This window comes from Palaemon carinicauda, chromosome 31, assembly GCF_036898095.1.
Source record: "Palaemon carinicauda isolate YSFRI2023 chromosome 31, ASM3689809v2, whole genome shotgun sequence".
NCBI classification, from domain to species: Eukaryota; Metazoa; Arthropoda; class Malacostraca; order Decapoda; family Palaemonidae; genus Palaemon; species Palaemon carinicauda.
Genome location: NC_090755.1, coordinates 10,496,485 through 10,523,499, shown reverse-complemented (window position 1 = coordinate 10,523,499; position 27,015 = coordinate 10,496,485). Strand labels below are relative to the sequence as shown.

At 45.9% G+C, this 27,015-nt stretch overlaps 1 protein-coding gene across 1 annotated transcript in view; it reads left to right on the top strand.

Moving 5' to 3' along the window:
• LOC137624268 (uncharacterized) overlaps positions 1-26,243 on the top strand; it is a 72,169-nt gene extending 45,926 nt beyond the window's left edge. Inside the window, 5 exon segments of the mRNA XM_068354806.1 lie at positions 7,570-8,013; positions 8,135-8,465; positions 15,152-15,286; positions 25,183-25,623; positions 25,625-26,243. Coding sequence (XP_068210907.1) covers positions 7,570-8,013; positions 8,135-8,465; positions 15,152-15,286; positions 25,183-25,623; positions 25,625-26,117 — 1,844 coding nt within the window. The 3' untranslated portion in view covers positions 26,118-26,243.
• Positions 26,244-27,015: the final 772 nt, after the last annotated feature.

Sequence of the window (27,015 nt, the reverse complement as noted above, 5' to 3'; positions counted from 1 at the left end):
TTTATATGATGATTTAGCAGAGGTCATTCAACAACTCCCTCAACCTTTTCTCTTACTGGGAGATATGAATGGTAGACATCCTTTATGGGGTGATGTTTTGGCCAACACAAGGGGCAATATTATCTCATCAATTGTGGAGAATGAGGATGTGGGACTCCTTAATACAGGAGAGCCCACACACTTCCATGTTCAGACAGGTACTTTGTCATGCATTGACCTTTCAATTGCAAGCTCTAACTGCCTTCTTGATTTTGATTGGAGGACATTAGACGATTGGCATACTAGTGATCATGCACCAATCATTATAAACACCAACAAGGATCCGCCTTTGCAAAGATTGCCACGTTGGAATCTAGACAAGGCAGACTGGGTTAAATTTTGTGAGCTAAGTGAAATCGAAGGGAGAGCAGAACAGTTTGAAAGTGTTGATGATGCCATAGACCTACTGAATGGAACTCTTCATACAGCAGGAGTCAATTCAATTCCCAAAACAACAGGGTTATTCAAACGACGACCAGTCCCGTGGTGGTCTTCAGAACTAACTGCACTCCACAGAGCCACAAGAAGATCTCTAACACGATTGCGTAGACACAGAACTGATGAGAATTTAATTATGTACAAGAAATGTAGAGCACAGTTCCGTCGTGCCATGAAAGAAGCAAGGCGCCAGTCATGGATGTCTTTTGTTTCCTCCATTAACAGTAGAACACCACCATCTTCTGTGTGGAGGAAAGTAAAAAAGATAGCTGGCAAATTCACCCCCAACCCACCACCAGTGTTGAGGGTGAATGGCCAGTATGTAACTGAAGCAAATGAAGTTAGCAATGCCCTGGCTAATCATTTTTCAAATGTATCTAGCAAGTGTGAAGGAGCCCCTGGTCACCAGTATAGGAGCACTGAAGAAAAGAAAATTTTAAATTTTGCAACAAGAAGGGAAGAGTCGTATAATTCTCCTTTCACTGAAAGAGAATTTGATTCCGCACTTGCTCATTGCAATGATACAGCCCCTGGACCCGATGGAATTCCATATGCAATGATTAAACATGTACATTTTAATACAAAGCTATTTATTTTAAGTATTATTAATAGAATATGGCATGATCATAGTTACCCAAGTGTTTGGGAACTAGCCATTATTTTAGCTTTTTTAAAACCCGGTAAAGACAAGTTTTTAGCAGCAAACTATCGTCCTATTGCATTGACATCTTGTTTATGTAAAATCATGGAGAAGATGGTCAATGCAAGGCTGATATGGTACCTTGAAAAAAAAGGTATTTTATCACCGATTCAATGTGGATTCCGAAAAATGCACTCAACGACTGATGTGTTGATACGACTTGAGTCTTCTATTTGTGAAGCGTTTGCTTCCAAACAGCACCATGTTACAGTATTTTTTGACCTTGAAAAGGCATATGATACCACATGGAGATATGGTATTCTTAAAACCATTCATGAATTGGGATTGAGAGGAGAGCTGCCACTATTTATTCAGGCATTTCTTTCACGTAGAGTTTTTCAAGTGAGAGTGGGGGAAACTCTATCAGAGAGTAAGTGCCAGGAAGAAGGAGTTCCTCAGGGTAGTGTGCTGAGTGTAACCCTTTTTGCACTAGCAATTAATGGGATATCCTCAGCCATTCCCCAGGATGTTCTCTCAACATTATTTGTGGATGATCTCTCAATATCATTTGCTGGCACTAGAATGGCAATGGTTGAGAGAAAAATCCAACTCTCTATTGATAAAATTATCCAGTGGGCTGACATGAATGGATTTAAGTTCTCGACAAGTAAAACTACCATTGTCCATTTTTGTCGTATCCGGGGAGTACATCCAGACCCGGATATATACATTAAAGGTCAACGGATACCATGTGTATCGGAAACCAAATTTTTAGGTTTGATATTTGACTGTAGACTTACATGGGTTTCTCACCTAAAAGCGCTAAAAGCTAAATGTGTTGAAGCTCTGAATATCTTAAAAGTATTGGCCCATACATCATGGGGGGCAGACCGCAATACTATTTTAAAATTATACAAGGCCTTGATTTTTTCCAAAATTAGTTATGGTTGTGAGGTATATTCCTCAGCCACCCCAAGCCGGTTAAAAATATTAGACTCGATACACCATGCAGGTATTAGATTATCTACTGGAGCTTTTAAAACCTCGCCTATCCCAAGTCTCCTTGTTGATGCTGGAGAGTTACCTCTAGACCTTTACCGAATGTCTTCCATTCTTCGGTATTGGTTTAGATTGCAAAGACTCCCTAGCTCTCTAGCCTTTCAGACTGCAAGCCTTGTAAGACACGCATCATACTTTGAGTTGCACCCAAAATCTCCTCAACCTTATGGCTTTCGGGTGAAACGATTATTAAATAGTCTGGATATAATTAGAAATAAGGTACTTCCATTCAAGGTATCATCAACGCCTCCATGGAAGTTACCAGAGATATCTTTTTGTAAATATTTTATTGGAGATAAGAAGAATATGTCAGACCTAGAAGCCAGGTCTCTTTTTTAATGAACATGTTAAAGAACATAGAGGATCAACTTTTATCTATACTGATGGCTCCAAATCTGATGCTGGCGTTGGATTTGGAGTACATAGTAATGGTTTTAATTGTAGAGGTGCACTTCCTCTGACCGCTTCCATATTTACTGCCGAACTGTATGGCATATTAACCGCTATTGAGAAAATAGCGTTGGAGAAGGAGGGTAATTTTACAATTTTTAGTGATGCAAGGAGTGTCCTTCAAGCTATGGAAGTTTTTAATTCTAATAACCCTCTAGTTTTAAAGGTTTTAGAATGGCTTTTCCTTATTGGACGGAGAGGTATAACAGTTCAATTTTGTTGGGTTCCAGCACATGTAGGTGTGTCTGGGAATGAGAAGGCAGATTCACTGGCTAAGGAGGCTGCATCCGAGTTGCTGCCAAGAAGGTATCCCATTCCCTGTAATGATTTCTTACCTGACATCAAGAAATTGGTTTGCAATAAATGGCAACAGCAATGGGATAGTCAAGATGGCAATAAAATGAGGGATGTAACAAATGACATATCTCCTTGGAGGTATAATATGATGCCCCGAAAATGGGAGACTTCTCTTTGTCGTCTCCGTATTGGTCACACTCGGTTGACACATGAGTTTCTGCTGGAGGGCCAACACCAACCGTATTGTGACAACTGTTTGGTACCTCTAACAGTAAGGCATTTGTTGACCGAATGCCCCAATTATAACAACTTAAGGAATAGATATTTGTTTGAGGCTCGAGGTGAGGGTGGCAGGTTCATCCTTGCCAAGATTCTTGGAAATGATGTGTCCTACCATGCAAGTGGCATTTTTAGATTTATTTCAGAAGCAGGTCTTCTGAAAAATATTTAACTTTTATGACATTCAATTTTTTATGATTTTTATTGAATACTCTTTAATTTTTTATTTTGTTTCATTTTTTATTTTTGTATACATAAATTAAATGTTACCGGCGTCAATGACCTTAGATGTCAGGATGCCTGAAAACTTTAAATCATTCATTCATTCATTCTCAAGACGACAGCAGGAACAATTCCTCGGCTCTCTACAGTTCGCCTCTGTGACAAACACAGTGCTTCACGCACAGCTAAAGGATGCCGCGGGAGTCTGGAGACGTTTCGCATCCATCGCTCGAAGAGACCTCAAGAGACGGCTGCCAAACAGACTTCGCTCACTTTTAAAGCCGTGGTCGGAAGCAAAGGCCCTGAAGAGGTCCATTCCTCTTCAACACCCGCCTCCATCGATCAACATCCACACGGACGCTTCACTGGAGGGTTGGGGAGGTCACTCCCACCAACGACAGGTTCAAGGAACATGGTCTCCCCTATTCAAGACGTTTCACATCAACATCTTGGAGGCCATGGCGGTTCTTCTCACCCTGAAGAAACTCTCCCCGCCTCCCTCGATCCACATTCGTCTGACTCTGGACAACTCGGTGGTAGTCAGATGTCTCAATCGTCAGGGCTCGAGATCGCCCCAGATAAATCAGGTACTTCTTCCGATCTTTCGTTTGGCAGAAAAGAAGAAATGGCACCTGTCTTCAGTTCACCTACAAGGATTCCGCAACGTGACGGCGGACGCTCTATCAAGGACAAGCCCAATAGAGTCGGAATGGTCTCTAGACGCAAGGTCATTCTCCTTCATCTCTCACCAAGTCCCGGAACTTCAGATCGATCTCTTCGCGACGAGCGACAACAATCAACTTCCTCGATATGTGGCCCCGTACGAGGACCCCAAGGCAGAAGCAGTGGATGCTATGTCGCTGGATTGGAACAGATGGTCCAGGATATACCTGTTCCCTCCCACCAACCTTCTGCTGAAAGTCCTCTCCAAACTGAGAACCTTCAAAGGTACAGCGGCCCTAGTGGCTCCCAAATGGCCCCGGAGCAATTAGTACCCTCTGGTCCTGGAGCTGCAGCCCACGCTGATCCCCCTACCGGGCCCAGTTCTCTCTCAACAAGTACAGAAGTCGACTGTCTTCGCTTCATCACTGAAAGTCAGGGACCTTCATCTCATGATTTTCTCTCCTTAGCCGCAAAGAAAGAAAAGCTTAGACTTCCTCGAGGAATACAAGACTGAATCTACAAGACGGCAATACAAATCTTCCTGGAGAAAGCGGGTCTCTTTCGTCAAGGCAAAAAATCCTGCGGAAATCACCATTGATTTTTGTATGTCCTTCTTCATTCACCTTCATGGACAAGGCTTAGCAGCCAACACGATTTCCACCTGCAAATCAGCTTTGACTAGACCACTCCTGTACGCCTTCCAGATTGATTTGTCCAGTGATATCTTCAATAAATTACCAAAGGCATGCGCTAGACTACGCCCAGCACCTCCACCAAAACCTATCTCCTGGTCCCTGGACAAGGTGCTCCATTTTGCCTCTAACCTGGACAATGATTCGTACCCTCTAAAAGACATGACTCAAAAAGTTATCTTCCTTTTTGCTCTCGCCTCGGGAGCCCGAGTCAGTGAAATAGTGGCATTATCAAGAGAAGAGGGTCATATCCTGTTCGCAGATACAGGAGAGCTTACCCTCTTCCCTGATCCGACGTTTCTCGCTAAGAATGAACTACCCACCAAGAGATGGGGCCCTTGGAGAATCTGCCCCCTGAAGGAAGATGTCTCTCTATGCCCAGTGGAGAGTCTTAAGGTCTATCTTCGAAGAACTAAAGACTTCAGTGGAGGACAACTCTTCAAAGGAGAAACATCGGGTAGCGACCTGTCACTGAAACAACTAAGAGCGAAAATCACCTACTTCATTCGCAGAGCGGATCCTGACAGTACACCCGCAGGTCATGGTCCTAGAAAAGTCGCGTCTTCTCTGAACTTCTTCCAGAGTATGGATTTCGAAAGCCTCAAGAGCTTCACAGGGTGGAAATCATCGCGCGTTTTCTTCAAGCACTATACAAAGCAAGTGCACGAAGTTAAACATTTCGTGGTAGCCGCAGGTAGTGTTATGAAACCTGCTGTTTAACTCTGCATAGAACAGTGAGTTACTTGGGACTTTAACTCTACGGGTACCTGTGTTGACCCTTTGGTGATACATAGTGATTTCATGGACACTTAGTGTTTCTAATAGACTGTTCTTACCAAGGTGAAATGTCATAGACTTTACATGAGTGCCACATGCCCTAGGGCATGATGTGTTTTCTTTGAAAAAGACTGACGTTCCTCTGGAACTTGTGTCTCTAAAAAGTAAAAATTTCTTTTCAGATTCAAGATTGAAGTCTTTATTTTCTATGTACATTATTCTTTATTATTGTAAATAAACTTTACATTTATTATTGTAATTACTACCACAATAATCTGCAATCTTTGAAATAAAATGTCTATTTTATTACATGTGCGTCTCTTTCCGCTCCTATTCTTTATTAAGAAATATACGATTGTTATAGTTTCATTTACCCCTTTGTCTCTAAAGTAGAAGAATGATATATGTAATTGTATTATATACTCACTCATGCCTTGATAATATTCCTACCTGAATATTAACCTTTGTCCTGCCTCCGAGACCAGATTGATCTCTCCTCCAAGGAGTGTAGTAAATGTTATTTACTTACCTATGCTTGATAATATTCCTACCCGAATATTAACCTTAAGTCTTGTCTCCGAGTCCAGCATGAACTCTCCGCAGGGTGAGTAACTCTTCAATGATCGCTTCGAGATGTTACTATCGTCCACCAGAACTTCTCTGCCAGGGGGGCAGGAAGCAAGTTCTTCATAGAATCTCTGGTAAGGACATGTTATATACCTCTATTCGAAGCGATTGGCACTTGCATTAAATAGGGGAAAAATTCCACGATACATTAATTCTCTGGTACACTTCCATCAGGACATCATGGCTTGAGCCCAAAAAATGGATTTTGAGCGAAGCGAAAAATCTATTTTTGGGTGAGATAGCCATGACGTCCTGATGGACCCTCCCGTCTATTCTAATCCAGCCTTTCAGGCCCCGCCCTGACCTGCTGTATCATGGAGATTAGCAAAAGCTGGGCTCAGGATGAGGACGGACGTAACGTCATTTAGCAATGGCGCCCGTTTGTTTACGTCTCGAGTACCAAAAGCAGCCACGGATGAGTGTAATTGTGGAACGGCTCCTCAGTTATTCAACCACCTTTCCATATCGAAGTGTTAACTCTATATGGGGTGCAGATAGCTATGTGGCGTGTTAATACATGCGTCCCCTGTTGATATACGATATCCTAGAGGGAAACCTTTAGGGTACTCGCACCAGAAGTTAGAATTCTGTGATAATCTTTATTTTAATTCTCTGGGAATATCCCTGTAGTTAAATATACCCTAGGAAGCTACTGAAGGAACCTTCCATCAGGACGTCATGGCTATCTCACCCAAAAATAGATTTTTCGCTTCGCTCAAAATCCGTTATTTTAGTCCCTCATATACATACAGCATTTCTATATTGCAGTCCCTCTTTTCTGAAATCTTATACAGTACGTTGAAGCTCATGTGTCTTCTTCGATCAATGCCAAGTGCATAAAATGTAGTACGAGGTTAAAAAAAGAAAAGAAAATGGTAACAAACTCAAAGCTTAAGATATATAGTATAAGCTCTAAGCTTAAGATATATAAGCTCTAAGTTTAAGATGTATACTATAAGCTTTAATTAAGCTTAAGATATATAATGTAAACTCTAAGCATAATATATATATAACATAAGCTCTAAGCTTAAGATATAAAAGTTGCCACATATTACTTTAAGCTTAGAAATACACTGTAAGCTATATCCTAATCCATCAGTACAGTATGTATATACTGAATTATGCCCCATGAGTTTTACTTTGTAGCGCTACCACAAGTAAATAAAGTACTCCAATAATAAAACATTGTGCATTTAATGCTTTTACAGGCAGTTAAAATCACATTAGAAACTGCATGTACTACTTAGCAACGTGTTTCTTCTGATTTTGTAGGCCCATCTATCCCTTCCTTCCATTTGGTGTTTTCAAAAAGCAAGGAATACAATTTCAGTATTCTTACATCCCAACACAGGGTGGGTATTTAAAATATGTGCTTATATTTTACAGGTTTGACACCAGGTCAAGCACACAGGCACCATTTGTTAAAGATGGACTTGAGTGAAGACTTGTACGATCAAGCCAATAAATCTATAAATACATCTCCAAAGTCTGTTCAGTATATGTGGACAGTATGGAGGCAGAGTGAACATGGAGGACTTAATACCCCATCAATGTTTGATGCAATAAGGAACTATGCAGAAGACCATCCAGAACTCATTCTGAAAAGTAGTCATGAAAAGGATAAGTTTGCAGTTGTTTTGGTTACCCCCTTCATGATGAGAGCACACAGGCAGCTGAGAGAGGCAGGGGAAGTGGTGTTTATCGATGCAACAGGCTGTGTTGATCAGCTAAACACAGCAGTCATACCATTCCTTTGTGCTGGACCAGCTGGGGCTGTGCCATTGGCTGTGGTTTTCACCTCTTCTCAAGATGAAGCAACATTAACTAAAGGTAATTAATGTGTATAGTGTATCCTTTAATTCTCAGTTTCCGACTTTTTTGTGTATTAGTTTTTCAAGTTTTTTTTTTTGGAATGCAATTTATATATAGTTTCCTATTGTGTGTTTTACAGGGTTTGGTATGGTAAAGGAAGCACTTGGGGAGTACGCCTTCTATGGGAAAGGAAAGCCGCAGTCATTCATGACGGACAATTGCGATGCAGAAAGGAAGGCTTTAGCAGTCACTTGGCCTACTTCCCAGCAATTCTTATGTATATTTCACATTTTACAACAAGTATGGCGGTGGCTCCTTGATTCCAAGCATGGCATCCATAAAAATGATCGCCAAGAACTAATGGCTGCCGTAAAATCTCTTGTTTATGCAGAGTCAAGAGAAGCTTTTCAAGAATTGCTGGAGAAGCTACTAAACAATCCTTTTGCTGAGAAGTACCCCAATTTCAAATGGTAATATACATTTCTCACTATTAGTAAAGTCTTTGGAAAGTAGTGCAGGTAATTTTTCTGTTGTATAATATGGATCAAGTTTTACACTTTAAAATGCATTTTTAAATATTTAACTTAGCCGGTGAATATATAATAGCTGCTGCTCCAGCGGCTCGACAGAAAAACACACAAAAACTCGCGAGCGATCGCTATGAAGGTTGCGGGTGTGCCCACCAGCGCCAACTATCGGCCAGATACCGCATATGCATGTAAACAAGCCTCAATTCTTCTCTGTCGGCCTTAATGACAAGACGTATCATTACTCGCTGTATAACCTGGAGTTTTTTCAACAGACTTGGTGAAGTACTTCATTTTGGTTTGAGCTTTCGCAGTGCAGGTGTTTTTCCTCAACTTAAACTCTTGAACTCTTTTTTGGACAGATTTAATTGTTGATGACTTGGATTGTTTTTTGGACTTTCTTTGACTAATTCAAAATGGCTGACGCTTCTCAAATTCCTAGATTTCGTAAGTGTAATGCTAGGGATTGCAATAGGCGTCTTCCAAAGGCCTCTCTCGACCCACATACTGTGTGTTCTAATTGTCGGGGTAAAACCTGTCAATTAGGAGATCGGTGTGAGGAATGCGTGGGCCTTTCGGAATTCGATTGGCTCGAATATGACAAGTATTCTCGTAAGCTAGAGAGAGATAGGGTGAGGAGGAGTTCCTCTAGATCAGTAGATTTTTCCTCTCCCCATGCCCCTGAACCTAATCCTTCCCCTGTAGTGGTTGTGCCTGAACCCCCTACTGGCACTCAGGAACCATCAATGCGGGACATGTTACGTGCCATTCATGCTTTGGGTGAAAGAGTTGAGTCGTTAGCTACAGATCGTAATCAACTCATGGCTGACGTTAAAGAGCTAAAGTGTCAGAGTGCCACAGCGGAAAATCGTGGGAAAGTGATTAGTGCGCAAAGTGTTTTCAGTGTTGCGACCGAGGGTTCGTCTGTTCGTGCCTGTCGTTCGCCTAGTCCGAGACCTCTTGCAAGCTCCCAAGCCCAGGGGAGAAGTAATGTCGTACGACTTATGGGTTAGAGAGGCCTTGATCAGCGAACAGACGTTCCCTCTATGGTAACAGGCGTGTCTCATCAAGACCGCCCCTACCATAAGACGAGAAAGACCATTTTCTCCTCGTCATCCGAAGGCTTTTCGCATAAGAAACCGTGGAGCAAGGTTTCAAGGCCCTTGAAGCGAAAGTCGGTCCCTTCAGGACAGGTCCAGCGTCCTGGTTGTAGCCATTGGGACAGCTCTGACCCTTTGCAGTCATCGGAAGACTGCTCGCCGCCTAAGCAGCAACGTTACACAGGCTCAGAGAGTCTTGGTGTAGGCAAGGTTGTGCAGTCTCAGACGTTAACCCCGTCTTTTACCGCACCCATTCCCGTTGATCCTAAATGGGTTGTACTGCAAGACATGCAGATCAAGCTCGCCTCCCTTATGGAAGACTATTCTGCTGAAAAGGTTCACGATGATCCTCGCCGCTTAGCTAATCGAGATCCTGGCCTTCAGCCGCCAAAACGAGCCTTTGCTCGTCCTGTTGACGTTGGCTTTACTAAGTCACGTCAGTCACGCTTTGTAGAGCCTCACTCGATGCAGTCACGTGTTGACTTTCAGCCGCATATGGACGTTCAGCCACTTCCTAATGCTCTTGTTGACGTTCCGGACGTTCGCCAACCAGCGGAGTTGACTTGTTTTGACGCTGAGCGTCAACCACCGCAGTCTAGAGTTGTTTTGACTGCTCAGTCTAGGCAGTCAAAACAGTCTCGAGTTGACGTTGAGCGTCCTCCCGCTCCTGTTGTTGTTGACAGTCAGGCTGTTAAGCAGTTACATGACGTAGCGTCCTGGACTGCTACTGATGCACCAGTGCGTGTGGACTCTGCATGTCAAGCATTGCCAACCCCTTTGCTTGTTACTCAGCAGTTGTCGGATGAAGATCCTTCAGATGAGGACGTTGCTGACCCTCATCATGATGATCATCCTTCGGATGTAGACGAACTTAGAACGGTTCCTCCTTCAATGGACTTTAAGAAAGTCATGTTAATTTTCAAGGAGCTTTTTCCCGATCACTTTGTTACCGTTGCTCCTCGTTCGCCACCGTCTGGGTTTGCTCTAGGCTTACCTGCTAACATGCCAGCCTTTACTAAGCTAGTGCTTTCTCGCTCTTCCAAGAGAGCTTTACGACTTATAGGCGACTGGTTGGATACCAGGAGGAGTTTGGGGAAGACGGCCTTTGCCTTCCCTCCGTCAAAGCTCTCATCTAGATCGAGCGTCTGGTATGCCACGGGAGAAGTTCTCGGCTTGGGAGTCCCTGCCTCTGCCCAGGGTGACTTCTCAAGCCTCGTAGACTCTCCCCGCCGCCTAGCCATGAGACGCTCGAAGATTAGTTGGTCCTCCTCGGACCTTGACCATCTGCTGAAAGGCGTATACAGGGCCTTTGAAGTTTTCAACTTCCTTGGCTGGTCATTAGGAGCTTTAAGTAGGAAAATCTCGTCGGCTGATAGAGATGTTTCCTTACTTATAATGTCATGTATGGATAAAGCCATCCGCGATGGTTCCAATGAGCTCGCCTCCTCTTTTACGACGGGAGTCTTAAAGAAGCGAGAGTCCCTTTGCTCTTTTCTTTCGGCAGGAGTTACTCCCTGTCAGAGATCAGAACTGCTCTTTGCTCCCTTATCAACGTCTTTGTTTCCGCAACAATTGGTTAAGGACATAGCTTCTTCGCTTGTGCAGAAGGACACCCATGACTTGATGGCGTCCTCTGCTCGCAAAGGGACTCCTTCTACTTCCTTTGCTGTAAGACCCAGGATCGAGACTCCGGCATCCAGATTTATCCCGCCCTTTCGTGGCAGAGCTCCCAGAAGGGGAAGTACTCGTGCCGAGGGAAAGAGAGGAAAGAAGAGAGGAGCCAAGTCCTCACGTGGCAGAGTCTGACTGCCCACAGCCTCAGACAGCGGTAGGAGCCAGATTGAAGAGCTTCTGGCAGGCCTGGGAGAAGAGGGGCGCAGACCAACAGTCTGTTCGGTTGCTCAGAGAGGGGTACAAAATTCCGTTTGTACGCAAACCTCCTCTAGTGACAACTCCCATCGACCTCTCTCCCAGGTACCGAGAGGAGTCAAAGAGACAAGCCCTAAACCTAGAAGTGTCTCTGTTGCTAGAGAAGGGAGCGGTGGTGAAAGTCTCGGACCTTCAATCACCGTGGTTTTACAACCGTCTCTTCCTAGTCCCAAAGAAGACAGGAGGTTGGAGACCGGTGCTAGACGTCAGTGCGCTCAACGTTTTTGTTACGAAAACAAAGTTCACTATGGAGACCACGAAGTCAGTCTTAGCAGCGGTCAGAAAGGGAGACTGGATGGTCTCTCTCGACCTACGAGATGCGTACTTCCACATTCCTATACACCCAGATTCCCAACCGTTTCTGAGGTTTGTTTTCAGGAATGTGGTATACCAGTTTCGGGCCCTGTGCTTTGGCCTAAGTCCTGCTCCTCTCGTGTTTACGAGGCTCATGAGGAATGTGGCAAAATTCCTCCATTTATCGGGAATCCGAGCCTCCCTGTACTTGGACGACTGGCTTCTCAGGGCTTCGTCCAGTCATCGCTGTCTGCAGGATCTTCATTGGACGTTGGATCTGACCAAGGAATTGGGACTTTTGGTCAACCTAGAAAAGTCCCAGCTGATTCCATCTCAAACTATACTATATTTAGGGATGGAGATTCGCAGTCCAGTTTTTCGGGCTTTTCCGTCTGCCACCCGAATAGATCAAGCCCTGCTCAAAGTCCAACTAATGTTGAAGAGAGAACGGTGCTCAGTCAGGAATTGGATGAGTCTAGTAGGAACTCTATCATCCCTGGAGCAGTTTGTCTCGCTAGGAAGACTGCATCTTCGGCCTCTCCAGTTCCATCTAGCCTTTCACTGGAACAAGGACAAGACGTTAGAGACGGTCTCAATCCCGGTCTCCGAACCAGTAAAGGCATGCCTGAAATGGTGGAACAACAATGTCAGTCTGAGAGAGAGACTTTCCCTAGCAGTTCAGAACCCAAACCACGTATTATTCTCAGACGCGTCGGATTTGGGTTGGGGTGCGACCCTGGATGGTCGGGAATGCTCAGGTCTGTGGACCTCAAGTCAGAGGAGCATGCACATCAACGGCAAGGAGCTTTTGACAGTCCACTTGGCCTTGATGAAATTCGAAAGTCTCCTTCGAAACAAAGTGGTAGAGGTCAACTCCGACAATACCACAGCTTTGGCGTACATCTCCAAGCAAGGAGGCACACACTCCCTCACGCTGTACGAGATCGCAAGGGACCTGCTCATTTGGTCAAGAGATCGAGACATCTCCCTGTTAACGAGGTTTATCCAGGGCGACTTGAACGTCTTGGCAGACTGTCTCAGTCGGAGGGGTCAGGTAATTCCCACGGAATGGACCCTCCACAAGGACGTGTGCAAGAGTCTTTGGGCCACTTGGGGTCAACCCACCATAGACCTCTTTGCCACCTCGATGACCAAGAGGCTTCCATTCTATTGCTCTCCAGTCCCAGACCCAGCAGCAATACACATAGACGCATTTCTCCTAGATTGGTCTCATCTGGACTTATATGCATTCCCACCATTCAAGATTGTCAACAAGGTACTGCAGAAGTTCGCCTCTCACGAAGGGACAAGGTTGACGTTGGTTGCTCCCCTCTGGCCCGCGAGAGAGTGGTTCACCGAGGTACTTCGATGGCTGGTAGACTTTCCAAGAAGTCTTCCTCTAAGGGTAGATCTATTACGTCAGCCCCACGTAAAGAATGTCCATCAAAGCCTCCCCGCTCTTCGTCTGACTGCCTTCAGACTATCGAAAGACTCTCAAGAGCTCGAGGCTTTTCGAAGGAGGCAGCCAGTGCGATTGCAAGAGCGAGGAGAGCTTCTACCATTAGAGTATACCAGTCGAAGTGGGAAGTCTTTCGAGACTGGTGCAAGTCAGCATCTGTGTCCTCATCCAGTACCTCTGTAGCCCAAATCGCAGATTTTCTTTTACATCTGAGAAATGTTCGCTCCCTCTCAGCTCCCACGATTAAGGGCCACAGGAGCATGTTGGCTTCGGTCTTTCGGCATAGAGGCTTAGATCTTTCCAACAATAAAGATCTCCAAGATCTCCTTAAGTCTTTCGAGACCTCTAAGGAACATCGTTTGGCAACTCCTGGATGGAACTTAGACGTGGTCCTAAGGTTCCTCATGTCAGACAGGTTTGAGCCATTACATTCAGCCTCCCTGAAGGATCTCACCCTCAAGACACTTTTCCTAGTGTGCTTGGCTTCGGCTAAAAGGGTCAGTGAAATTCATGCCTTCAGTAAGAACATCGGCTTTTCTACAGAAAAAGCCACTTGTTCACTTCAACTTGGTTTCCTGGCCAAAAATGAACTGCCTTCTCGTCCTTGGCCTAAATCTTTTGATATTCCTTGCTTATCAGAGATCGTAGGCAACGAACTGGAAAGAGTGTTATGTCCTGTTAGAGTTCTTAAGTTCTATTTAGCTCGTACTAAGTCCTTACGAGGTAGATCTGAGGCATTATGGTGCTCAGTTAAGAAACCATCATTGCCTATGTCAAAGAATGCTTTGTCATATTTTATCAGATTTTTAATACGAGAAGCTCATTCTCACTTGAATGAGAAAGACCGATGTTTGCTTAAGGTTAAGACGCACGAAGTAAGAGCTATAGCAACCTCCGTGGCCTTCAAGCAAAATAGATCTCTGCAAAGTATTATGGACGCGACTTTTTGGAGAAGCAAGTCAGTGTTCGCGTCATTTTACTTAAAAGATGTCCAGACTCTTTACGAGGACTGCTACACACTGGGTCCATTCGTTGCAGCGAGTGCAGTAGTGGGTGAGGGTTCTACCACTACATTACCCTAATTCCAATATCCTTTTTAATCTGTCTCTTGAAATGTTTTTAATATTGTTTTTTATGGGTTGTACGGAAGGCTAAGAAGCCTTTCGCATCCTGGTTGATTTGGCGGGTGGTCAAAGTCATTTCTTGAGAGCGCCCAGATTAGGGGTTTGATGAGGTCCTGTTGTATGGGTTGCAGCCCTTGATACTTCAGCTCCTGGGAGTCTTTCAGCATCCTAAGAGGATCGCTGGGCTTCGTGAGGAAGACAGACTTACAAGGCAGAGTAATCGTCTAAGTCAACTTCCTTACCAGGTACCTATATATTTGGGTTTTGTTATGATATAACTGTCAAAAACTCTAAGCATATATGCTGTAAACTTAATTAACTCTGGTCTCTACCCACCACCTTGGGTGTGAATCAGCTATTATATATTCACCGGCTAAGTTAGATATTTAAAAATGATATTTTAATTATAAAATAAATTTTTGAATATACTTACCCGGTGAATATATAAATAGAGACGCAGCGGGACGAGAAGAATTGAGGCTTGTTTACATGCATATGCGGTATCTGGCCGATAGTTGGCGCTGGTGGGCACACCCGCAACCTTCATAGCGATCGCTCGCGAGTTTTTGTGTGTTTTTCTGTCGAGCCGCTGGAGCAGCAGCTATTATATATTCACCGGGTAAGTATATTCAAAAATTTATTTTATAATTAAAATATCATTTTTCCCTTTCTTTAAGCATGTGTAATAATTCATGTTATAGTGATTTCAATTCAATATTTCAGTTACTTGACCACCCTAGTCCAAAGGCGAGAGGAGTGGGCGATTGCCTTCAGAGCTGGTGCAGTGTTGAGAGGCCATCACACTAACAATTACTGTGAGGCAACAATGTGTATCATTAAGGATAATATTCTTAATAGGTAAGGATAAAACTTAACTAAGACTAAACGGATTTTGAGCGAAGGCGAAAAATCTATTTTTGGGTGAGATAGCCATGGCGTCCTGATGGAAGGTTCCTTTTTGGTAGCTTCCTTGGGTATATAACTACTAAATATTCCCAGAGAATTTAACCACAGGTTATCACAGAATACTAACTTCTGGAGCGAGTATCCTAAAGGTTTCCCTTTAAGACATCGTATATCAACAGGGGACGCATGTATTAACGCACCACATAGCTATCTACACCCTACATAGAGTTAACACTTCGAAGTGTAGGGGCGGAGAATAGCTGGGGAGCCGTTCCACAGATAATCTCGTTCGTGGCTACTTTTGGTACTCGAGACGTAAACAAACGGGCGCCATTGTTAAATGACGTCACGTCCGTCCTCATCCTGAAGCCAGTTGCTTGCCGATCACCATGATACAGCAGAGCAGGGTGGGACCTGAAAAACTGGACGAAGTAGCAGGGAGGGTCCATCAGGACGCCATGGCTATCTCACCCAAAAATAGATTTTTCGCTTCGCTCAAAATCCGTTTTTTGGGCTCAAGCCATGGCGTCCTGATGGAAGAATACCAGAGAATCAATGTATCATGGTAGATTTTCCCCTATTTGAGTAAGTGCCGAGGGCTTTGAACAGGGTAGCATAGTAATCTTAATAGAAGAACCGTAGGGAAGAGAACTTCCTGCCCCCCTGGCAGTGAAGTCCCCATGGGCCATGCCGAGATCAAAGTGGTCATCGAAGGGCTACTCACCTTGCTAGAAGAACCTGAAGAACTTGGAGACAAGACTGAATGGTTGGCATTCATATAGGAACATTCTCAAGGGCAGACAAGTGGTGGTTAGGCACTGTATGTTAATGGAGAATTGTCTGGTCTCTAAGGTATGAAGTAAGTAAGTATTCGTGTAGGAATATTACATTGCACAGGTGAATATATAATAAGGGTTGAAACCTTAGTAATCTTCATCAACCATAAGAGGAAGGGGATAATAAAACTATGACAGACGTGTATTTCATAGTATAAGTAGGAGCGGATTGAGACGCACAAGTAATAAAATAGAAATTTTATTTCACAATTGCAGAGTATATTAATGAAATGCAATATATGTAAAAGCAATTTACAACAAATTATAATGTACATAGTAATGAAAGACGTGCTCTTGAATCTGAAAGAGAATTTCAAATTTATTAGTAGGCACTCGTTCACGAGGAACGTCAGTCTTTAAAAGTAAAACACATCATGCTCTAGGCATGCGGCACTTGTGTGACGACTATGACATTTCACCTGGGATAAGAACAGTTATAAGAAAGCACTAAGTGTTTTTGAAATCACTACGTATCACTCGAGGGTCAACATAGGCACCCGAAGAGTTAGAGTCCCAAGTAACTCACTGTTCTATGCAGAGTTAGGTGCAGGTTTCATAACACTACCTGCGGCTACCACAAAATGTTTGACTTCGTGCACTTGTTTCGCATAATGTTTGAAGAAAACACGCGAGGATTTCCAGCCTGTGAAACTCTTAAGGCTTTCGAAATCCATACTCTGAAAGAAATTCAGAGACGATGCAACTTTTCTAGGATCGTGACCGGCGGGTGTACTGTCAGGATCCGCTCTGCGAATGAAGTAGGTGATTTTCGCTCTTAGTTGTTTCAGTGACAGGTCGCTGCCCGATGTTTCTCCTTTGAAGAGTTGGCCTCCACCAAAGTCCGAAGTTCTGCGAAGATAGACCTTGAGGCTCTCTACTGGGCATAGAGAGGCATCTTCTTTCAGGGGGCATATTCTCCAAGGGCCCCATCTTTTGGTGGGTAATTCGTTTTTGGCGAGAAACGTCGGATCCGGGAAGAGGGTAAGGTCTCCTGAGTCAGTAAACAGGATATGACCCTCTTCTCTTGATAATGCCACTATTTCGCTGACTCGGGCTCCTGAAGCAAGAGCAAAAAGAAATATAACTTTCTGAGTCAGATCCTTGAGAGGGCATGAATCATTATCCAAGTTGGAGGCGAAATGGAGCACCTTGTCCAAAGACCAGGAGATCGGTTTCGGTGGGGGTGCTGGGCGTAGACGAGCGCATGCTTTCGGCAGTTTATTGAAGATGTCGCTGGACAGATCAATCTGGAAGGCATACATCAGTGGTCTAGTCAAGGCCGATTTGCAAGTAGAAATCGTGTTGGCTGCCAAGCCCTTTCCATGAAGGTGAATAAAGAAGGACATGCAAAATTCGATGGTGATTTCCGTAGGATTTTTTGCCTTGACGAATGAGACCCATTTTCTCCATGATGATTCGTATTGCTGTCTTGTGGATTCGGTCTTGTATTCCTCGAGGAAGTCTAGACTTTTCTTCGAGATCCCAAACCTTTTCTTCGCGGCTAGGGAGAGAAAATCATGAGATGAAGGTCCTTGATTTTCGATGATGAAGCGAAGACAGTCGACTTCTGTACTTGCTGGGAGAGAACTGGGCCCGGGAGAGGGATCAGCGTGGGCTGCAGCTCCAGGACCGGGGGGTACCAATTGCTCCGGGGCCACTTGGGAGCCACTAGGGCCGCTGTCCCTTTGAAGGTTCTCAGCTTGGAGAGGACTTTCAGCAGTAGGTTGGTGGGAGGGAACAGGTAGATCTTGGACCATCTGTTCCAGTCCAGTGACATGGCGTCCACTGCCTCTGCCTTGGGGTCCTCGTACGGGACCACATATCGAGGAAGTTGATTGTTGTCGCTCGTTGCGAAGAGATCGATCTGAAGTTCTGGGACTTAGTGAGAGATGAAGGAGAATGATCTTGCGTCTAGAGACCATTCCGACTCTATCGGGCTTGTCCGGGATAGAGCGTCCGCCGTCACGTTGCGGAATCCTTGTAGGTGAACTGCAGACAGGTGCCACTTCTTCTTCTTTGCCAGACGGAAGATTGTCAGAAGCACCTGATTTATCTGGGGCGATCTTGAGCCTTGGCGATTGAGACATCGAACTACCACCGAGTTGTCTAGGGTTAGACGAATATGGATCGAGGGCGGCGGGGAGAGTTTCTTCAGTGTTAGAAGGACCGCCATGGCCTCCAAGATGTTGATGTGAAACGTCTTGAATAGGGGAGACCATGTGCCTTGAGCCTGTTTTTGGTGGGAGTGACCTCCCCAACCCTCCAGCGAAGCGTCCGTGTGGATGTTGAGTGATGGAGGTGGATGTTGAAGAGGGATGGACCTTTTCAGGGCCTTTGCTTCTGACCACGGCTTGAGGAAAGCCAAAGTCTGTTTGGGAGCCGTCTCTTGAGGTCTCTTCGAGCGATGGATGCAGAACGTCTCCAGACTCCCTCGGCATCCTTTAGCTGTGCACGAAGCACTGGGTTTGTCACTGAGGCGAACTCTAGAGAGCCTAGAACTCGTTCCTGCTGACGTCTTGAGATCCGTTTGGATTTCAGCAGTCGCTTGACAGACCCTGCTATTTCCTTCCTTTTCTTCTGGGGGATGGAAAGGCGGTGTGACTGAAGGTTCCACTGGATTCCTAACCATTGGAACTTCTGAGCTGGAGAGAGGCGAGATTTCTTCGCGTTTATCTTGAATCCCAGGTGTTCTAGGAACTGGGTGACTTTGCTGCAGGATCTTAAACAATCCTCGGGCGATGGAGCCCAGACTAGCCAGTCGTCGAGGTAGGCCATCACCTGGACGTCTTGGAGGCGGAGCTGTTGTACTATGGCGTCCGCCAGCTTTGTGAAGATCCGAGGGGCCACGTTGAGGCCGAAGGGCATGGCCCTGAAGGCGTAGCTTTTCCTTTGGAGTCGAAATCCTAGGTAGGAGGAAGCGTGGTGGTTCATTGGAACGTGCCAGTAGGCATCTGCCAGGTCTATGGAGACCTTGTAAGAACCTCGAGGCAGAAGGGTCCTTATCTGTTGGCGAGTCAGCATCTTGAACTTGTTGTTCGCTATGAAATTGTTGAGGGGGGATAAGTCTAGAATGACTCTGAGCTTGTCGGAGTCCTTCTTGGGAACGCAAAACAGTCTCCCTTGGAACCTGGTTGACTTTACCCTCCTTATCACCTTCTTGTTCAAGAGATCTAGGACATATTCTTCCAGAAGGGGGGTTGATTGTTGGAAGAATTGCTGGAAGGTTGGGGGTGGTTGAGTCCAACTCCAGCCTAGACCCTTCTTGACGATGCTGTGTGCCCAGGGATCGAAGGTCCAACGATCCTGGAATTGGCGGAGTCTTCCTCCCACCGGAAGCACTTCATTGCTTCTGGTGTCCCGAGGGTTTACTGCCTCGGCCGCTAGCTCCCCTTCCTCCTCTGCCTCTGGAGGGACGGCGAGATGCGTCTCTGCCTGCACCTCTGCTTGAGCCTCTACCTTTGGGACGAAAGGTAGTCGTCTGTTGCTCAAAGGCAGGGGTGAAAACCGGTGACTGGGACAAAACCGGTTGGGTGACCAGCTGAAAGGTCTGCTGTGGCTGAGCAGCCACTTGGGGAGTAGCGGGTCCCGGAAACTGCCGTCTCTGTTGACGTTGCTGGGGTTTTGGCTTGGAGGATTTCCTCTTAGGTTGAGGGCCATCGTCCTGAGAGGATTTCCTCTTCTTCGACATGCCCCACTTGTTGAGAAGGTTCCTATTCTCAGTGGCGGCCTTGTCGGTGATCTCTTTCACAAGATCGGAGGGAAAGAGGTGCTTACCCCAGATGTTGGAGGAAATCAGCCTCCGGGGTTCGTGTCTCACTGTGGCACTTGAGAACACGAATTCACGACAGGCTCTCCGAGCCTTCATGAAACTGTACAGGTCCTTTACCAGAGTCGCCATATGCGATTTAGCGAGTACCATGTAGTGGTCGGGGACTCTGGTGTCGCCAGCCATGACGTCAAGCTGTACTTGGAGGGACATGGATGCTGCGAGCCTTTCCTTCGTATCTTGTTCCCGACGAAGGAGATGGTCGTTAAGTTTCGGGAGGTCTTCATTAAACTGACGTCCAGCCACGTCAGGATCTAGTTTTCCCACTACGAAGGTATGCTGGATATCCTTCCAGTGTCGAACATCGGGGGGAGTCACCAGGGAGAAGGGTCTGCACTCCTCTAGTGCAGGGCAAGGCTTCCCTTCTTCCACTGCCTTTTGACACGCAGCGAAGGCCTTTTCCGTAAAGGGGAGGACCGCATCATCGGGTGCGACGTAGGTAGGGTGCTTCTTGCTCAGCGCCGGAAGCTTTGAGCAGGTAAAGCCCCTACTTTTAACAGCGTTGGCCAATATAGCCTGGGCCTTCGGGAGATCGAAAACTATCACCTCCTTAGGTTCGGTCTCCTCTTTAGAGGCAGGTTCGGATCGAAGCCGGACGTAACAGTCCGGATAAGCCTCAAAACTCGGGAAGAACTCCACTTCTTCCGGGGCAATCGAGCCTACCTTCTCGCTGATGAAGATCCTGCCCGTTGCAATGGGCATATGCTCGGCATACCTCCAGGGGTTGGCGTGCGAGCATATCGGGAGGTCCTTAACCGAAATCTTTTTCGGCTCTTTAGAAACTCCCATGGACCTGATGTACTCGTGTGTCACTTGAAGCTTCTTGTCCATAAGCGCTTCGATCATACGGAACATCTCCTGGGCGGATGGGATGGGGTCCGGGGTAGCGGAGGTAGACGGGAGAGACACTTCCGTCGGTGAGGGAGTAGGGGCGGGGGTGGAAGGCGGAGCGACCTCCTGCTCCGACTCGGTGTATTCCACCTGGTCCTCTTCATCGTCCATGTCTTGGGCCATGAGGTTCCTCTCCGTGGTCTCCGAAATTTCCGACATGCGCTCTGCGTTGTCGGCATCCAGGTGACACTCGTGCATGGACTGGGCCATGACGACATAGGGTTCCACCGATATCTGAACGGTGGGGATCTGATCCTTGGGGACCACAGAATCTGGGGATGCCTTTGGGAACAGAAAGGCCCTCATGTCTTCAGTGGCAAGGTACGGTCCAGTGGCGTTCTTCTGGAAGCCACGCACCCATTCGCGTAGCTTCTCTCGAGAAGCGTCCCTAACCTCCGCTGAAGGAGGGTTATTGAACGCGTCGACCAGGCGATCCTGGCAGACCGTACAGTTCTGCGGGTCCCAGAACTTCAGATCCCCTTTCTTGTTGGCACAAGGGGCGTGGGTCCTACACGCCGTGTGTCCATAAAAGTGCGGGCGCTTCACTGCACAGAAGCCGTGGTCGCTCTTCAGTTGCTCCTCCTGTAAGGGAAAGAGAACATGAGTATGGGGGAGTCATAAGGATGACTCTTAAACTAAAGTTAAATATTAATTGATTAATTTTTAACTTAACATTAAGTGTGATGAACAGTGAATGGGCGGAAAAGGAGATAGATACATACTCCGTGTAACCCGCCCGGCTGGTTACCGTGACCTTTATCCATAGACAATTTGTTGTGACCGAAGGCACAGGACAGAATTTGGCATGGAATGCCCGTAAGGCAGTGGGAATTCTATTGGGAATTGTCAAGGGTATAAAGCTAGGACTGAGGCCACTCAGACTCTAGAATTGGGAACGTAGAAGATCCCATAGGGTAACGGTTTCCGGAAACCAGCCGTGCTAAGATACACACAGCATGCTGGAAATCTGTGATATGCAAGAAGACAGCATGGTTACTAATAGAACGATAAGATAATACCTATCCATTTACGTAATCAAGCCATCTGGTTGCGATGTAGGGCTATCAACATCAGATGATAGCTAGTAGAAGGGGGTGCAAGTCGCCTTGACACCTCCGGAAGGCTCCGGCAGACCGCCGGCACGCCGGAGGCCGCTCCAGCAGAGTTTCTGGCATTAGGGAAGACAATATAGAAGTCAAGAGTAATACCAGGGTGGCGGCCACCGCTGTCGGCACGCCGGCGGGGAGCGGCGGCTCCGGCAGCCGGAGGTTGCCTGCTTGGTGACAGGAACAAGGATGGTTATAGCAGAACCGGACTGCCGGCAGCGGATGCCGGCACTTCGGGGGCCGGCCGGTGGACGGACGACTGAAGCTATGAGGAAAGAGGGAAGGCCATCGGCTGGGCGCCGGTGGGAGGCGGCAGTCCCCCGGCACACGGAGGACTGGCGGCCCAGAGGGCAAGGGATAAGTCACCAAGGTAGGAGGTGGGTATCACCGACAGTGGAGGCGGCAAGGGACCGGCACCAGGATAGTGAAAGAGACAGAAGGAGGGATGTAGGGGTCCGGCCACGGACCCCAAGACATCCCACCTGAGTGGGTGTACCCATGATAGAGGCTAGCCCTATCACCCAGAAGCAGGGGCCGCAGAGGACCGGGAGCTAAGGTAGCCCAAGGGAGGGCTAGGGAACACCCAAGAGGAGGGGAGAACCCCTGCAGACAGAACGCATCCAGTGGCTAACCCCATAGGACACTATGAAGGGTATATGTACCAGAGCGGACTGCACACAGGAGCTCAAGGTAGCCCTATCACTCCACCCTAAGGAGGAGTTGTAGGACAGGGGACAGATGGGTATAGACTAACCTAAGTATAGGCTAGGCCATACAAGAGATAGGTGGGGAGGGGAGAAGAGAAGGGTCTTCTGTGGAGGAGGATCTGTACCAAAGCGGCCACCAAGGAAGGGAGGACACTCCCTAGCCTAAGGTATGGCAGCCTGTCTGAAAACGGTGCATGGGTATCGTTTCAGCAAGGTACAGAGCTAACTCCCCCAAAACCTAATCTAGAGCAGGGAGGTTACACCCTGACCTAGGAAGGATGGAAGACGTATCGCTATTGTAGGGAAGGTCGGAGACCTAGCCCCAGCAATAGAGGACGGACTAGCCGTTCCTCATTCTCGGACGCCACCTTAAGGGGGGATCATTCCCTTAGGGGGGGACAGAGAAGCGATATATACTCTGAAAAGAGCCTGATCCAGTAACGTGGTAGGGGGAGCAAGGCTGCACAGAGGGGATGCCCTAAGGCAGGGGATGAAAGAAGCATATAGGGGTCCTACTTGTAGGTTAGGTTAGAAAGGCACAATAACTAACCTATCCCCTATATGGTCCCTGAAGGCGAAAACACTTGCATCACAGTCAATAGTATTGTAAAATAATGCCACTATCTTCATAAATTAACCTAGGAACACTGACAAATATCATGCATGAACACTGATATAGGCGCTCTGGCCTAGGGGCTAGACTAGCCAACTGGTATGGGGTCAATTGATGACCGATAATAAAGCGTCAAAACACGATATAAAGTTCCTAGCTATGAAGACTAAATAACTAATAGTATCGATTAGTTAATGAGGCCGGAAAACGCTGTTGAGGCTATCTAAATAAAGCATGCAAAACAACAGCGACGCCATAAAATGGCCGGTCCGGTCAAGGCACAGCTCTGCCACAAAACATCAAATATCTCGAAAAGTAAAAGTTACTTTACGGTCAGAGCTTATTTAAACAATACTGGAACCTTGTTCTCTAACTTTCCAGAAGAAGGCGAGGCCGAGGGTAGAGACATAGCTAAGATGCAAGTCGATAAGTACGCACAAGGAAAAATCCGGCTAGTAAGGCAAGCTACTAAACGAAGGATGAGGACGGACGTGACGTCATTTAACAATGGCGCCCGTTTGTTTACGTCTCGAGTACCAAAAGTAGCCATGAACGAGATTAGCTGTGGAACGGCTCCCCAGCTATTCTCCGCCCCTACACTTCGAAGTGTTAACTCTATGTAGGGTGTAGATAGCTATGTGGCGCGTTAATACATGCGTCCCCTGTTGATATACGATGTCTTAAAGGGAAACCTTTAGGATACTCGCTCCAGAAGTTAGAATTCTGTGATAACCTGTGGTTAAATTCTCTGGGAATATTTAGTAGTTACAGTATATACCCAAGGAAGCTACCAAAAAGGAACCTTCCATCAGGACGCCATGGCTTGAGCCCAAAAATTTATTTATTGTGATTTAATTTGACATAACTGTACTCAGGACTGGATTTATCTGTATGTGGGCCCAAGATCACTTTTCCTTAGTGGACCCCAAAAATAATATGTAATAATTTTAGGAAACAGTGAAACAAACCATTCATCCCCATATCCCTTGTATATCCCAACAAGTCCTCAGTGGACCCCTAGTTACCAGCAAGCCCTAGGTTAATGGCCTATGTTGCCCAGTAAAATATCTGAGCCTGACTCATATATCAGGGGAAGACAATCTTTCCAGAGTGAGAGCCAGTTTAGAAATACATATGAGCTGCTTACGGGCCGGAGAAAGAAAGTGACTTCAAACACAGTCTTTTGGAAGCTATACAAATAAATAATAGGGCTGATGCTGCTTGTCATGAATACTTTTTGTTGTGTTGTGGTGTGTTTATGCTCTAACCCAAGTGCACTAGTAGGTATTATCTGTCCTTAGTTGTTGGGGAGAAATCTGTTTGTGCTGCTAGCAATGGTTTTAAAGTGGCACCTGTAGATGGTCCATGCCAACCCCCAAGAACTCATCTTTGTTACTGTGGAATTACAGTTTAAAGTTTCAATTCCATCTGCTTGAAATCTGCACCCAGGGACCCAGTTAAGGGTTTGCAGGGCAGACTCCCATGTTAATGTTGATAAGTTTGGTGGGCCAGATGTTACACCTTAAAGAGTCAGAGATTGACCACCCTAGTTGCAGAGGATATCTTACCAATATTAGGTAGTTCTTCAAATTATGTTCTGTATTTAAATTCAGTCCCGTGAAGACATCTTATCAACAGAAGGCAACATATTGTTGTTTTATTATATTACAAATACATACTGAAACTTGCATTACTACACTCTTCTTCACATAGCAAAGTAAACTCATACAGGGTGGGAGCTAACACAGTTTTTTTTTTTTTTTGGGGGGGGTAAATAGATAGTATTGTTCATAGAGTAGGAAGATGCCTTTGGTAGATGACCCTTAGACGTAGAGCCATCTAATTAATTAGTTTATCATTATTTTTCAGATGCAAGGCCTACAACACTGCTCAGCTGGTAGTGTTTATGGCAGAGATTTTTGACTCCTACATGAGACAGCGCATAGTGGATGTGGCACTGAGTCGACGACGAATCAAGCAAGTGATCATAGACTCACTCCCTTTGGAAGCAGTAAAAGCCTTGGGTGGTGGTATATACCAGGTGCAGAGTGAGAGTGACCCAGAACAAATATATGTGGTAGACCTCAATATTGGTATATGCACATGCATTAAAGGAAACAATGTTGCAATCTGTAAGCATCAGGTTGTATGTGCTAACCAAGGGATGACTGTGGTGCCCCAGATGCTTGTGTTGAACAGCAGAAGCCGTCATCTGTTGGCAGTTTTAGCCCTTGGTGAGGAGAAAGCCCCCAAAGAATGTTTTTTCAAGTCTTTTAAGGAAGTAGAAAGTGGAAAAACTATTGAAGAAAATTGACACTTATATTGAAGGAAATTCGTCCAATGATAATTGTACAGGCGCACAGATGGAAGCTGAAACACATGATGTGGTGTCAGCAAGCAGCATTAAAGAAGAACATGTTGGAATTGAAGACATGATTGCACAGTCACATGAGACTGCTGAAACACTTGTGAAAGCATGTGCTAAATTTTGTAATGCAGACACCCTTATGGGTATGAAAAAGTTCATAGGACGTTTAAGGTCAATAAAATCAGCAAACCAACTAAACAGTTTCTTGAACATAACGGGATCTTCCATGAAAAAAGGAGCTGGTCGAGGGAAGATACCTTGCCAGCCAACTTCAATCGCAAGAACAACCCCAGGTATGCCAAGAGGAGCTGCTACCCTTGGTAAAGGACGTCGACCTTCAACAACTCTAGCATCAAGGCCCAAACGTCCTCATAACCTGGCCCATAATATCAATAGCAATGTGGCCAATGCCAAGTCCTATGGCACTGGTCACTGATAAAGAAGTCTCTCTCTCTCTCTCTCTCTCTCTCTCTCTCTGTTGTAATGTATATTTTTTTATTTTATAGTTATTTTTGTAACTAGTCACAAAAGGAAACAAATAGTACCTGAGTTTTAATGTATCCATGCCTAGATGAAGCTGTGGGTGTGTTTAAGTTGACAATAAAAATTATCATCTAAAAGAAAAGAAGAACAGCTTAGTAACATATTTATTGTTTACATTATTAATCATTATTTGTTCCGTAACTGACATACAAACCACGCTATTTAATAGGGGTTATTACTTTCGGCGTAGCTGAAATGACGAGCCATTAGAATTTTAACGTGGTTTTACTACCCCACCGCTAGTTAGCGGGGGTTACGGAGGGTAGCTTGCTATCCCCCCCCCCCCCCCCACACACACCTGTGCTTGAGCTCACTTTGCTCTCTGCTCGGGTGGTAGTCGGACATGTCCGCTCTCACCCTCGCCTCTCTGACAGCCATTAATGTCTTTTTGCTCTCTCTCCTACAGGTTTGAGTGTGAAGTTGGCCATTGCGAGCATGTGCAAATGTCCTGGATTAACCGACCGCCCTTGTGGTACATTTATGTCGGCGGTCGAGACGGACCCTCACACCCTTTGTCCTTACTGAAGGGGCCAACGGTGTGATAGTAGTAGTAAGTGTGGTGAGTGTAGGGAGTGGTCTACCTCCCAGTGGGAGAAGTTTTCTCGGCGACGTAAGAAGTCCAGGTGGGATATTTCTCCTTCGAAGATTTCTTTGAAAGGAGAAAATCCCAAGGACTCTTCTTCCGTTGCCCAAACCTCCTCCGAAGCTCCCACTCAATGGGTTTCTTTCAAAAGACCGTCAAGTGGTGGCGTAGACCGTGGTTCTGTTCCCTGATCTTGGGGTTCGAGAGA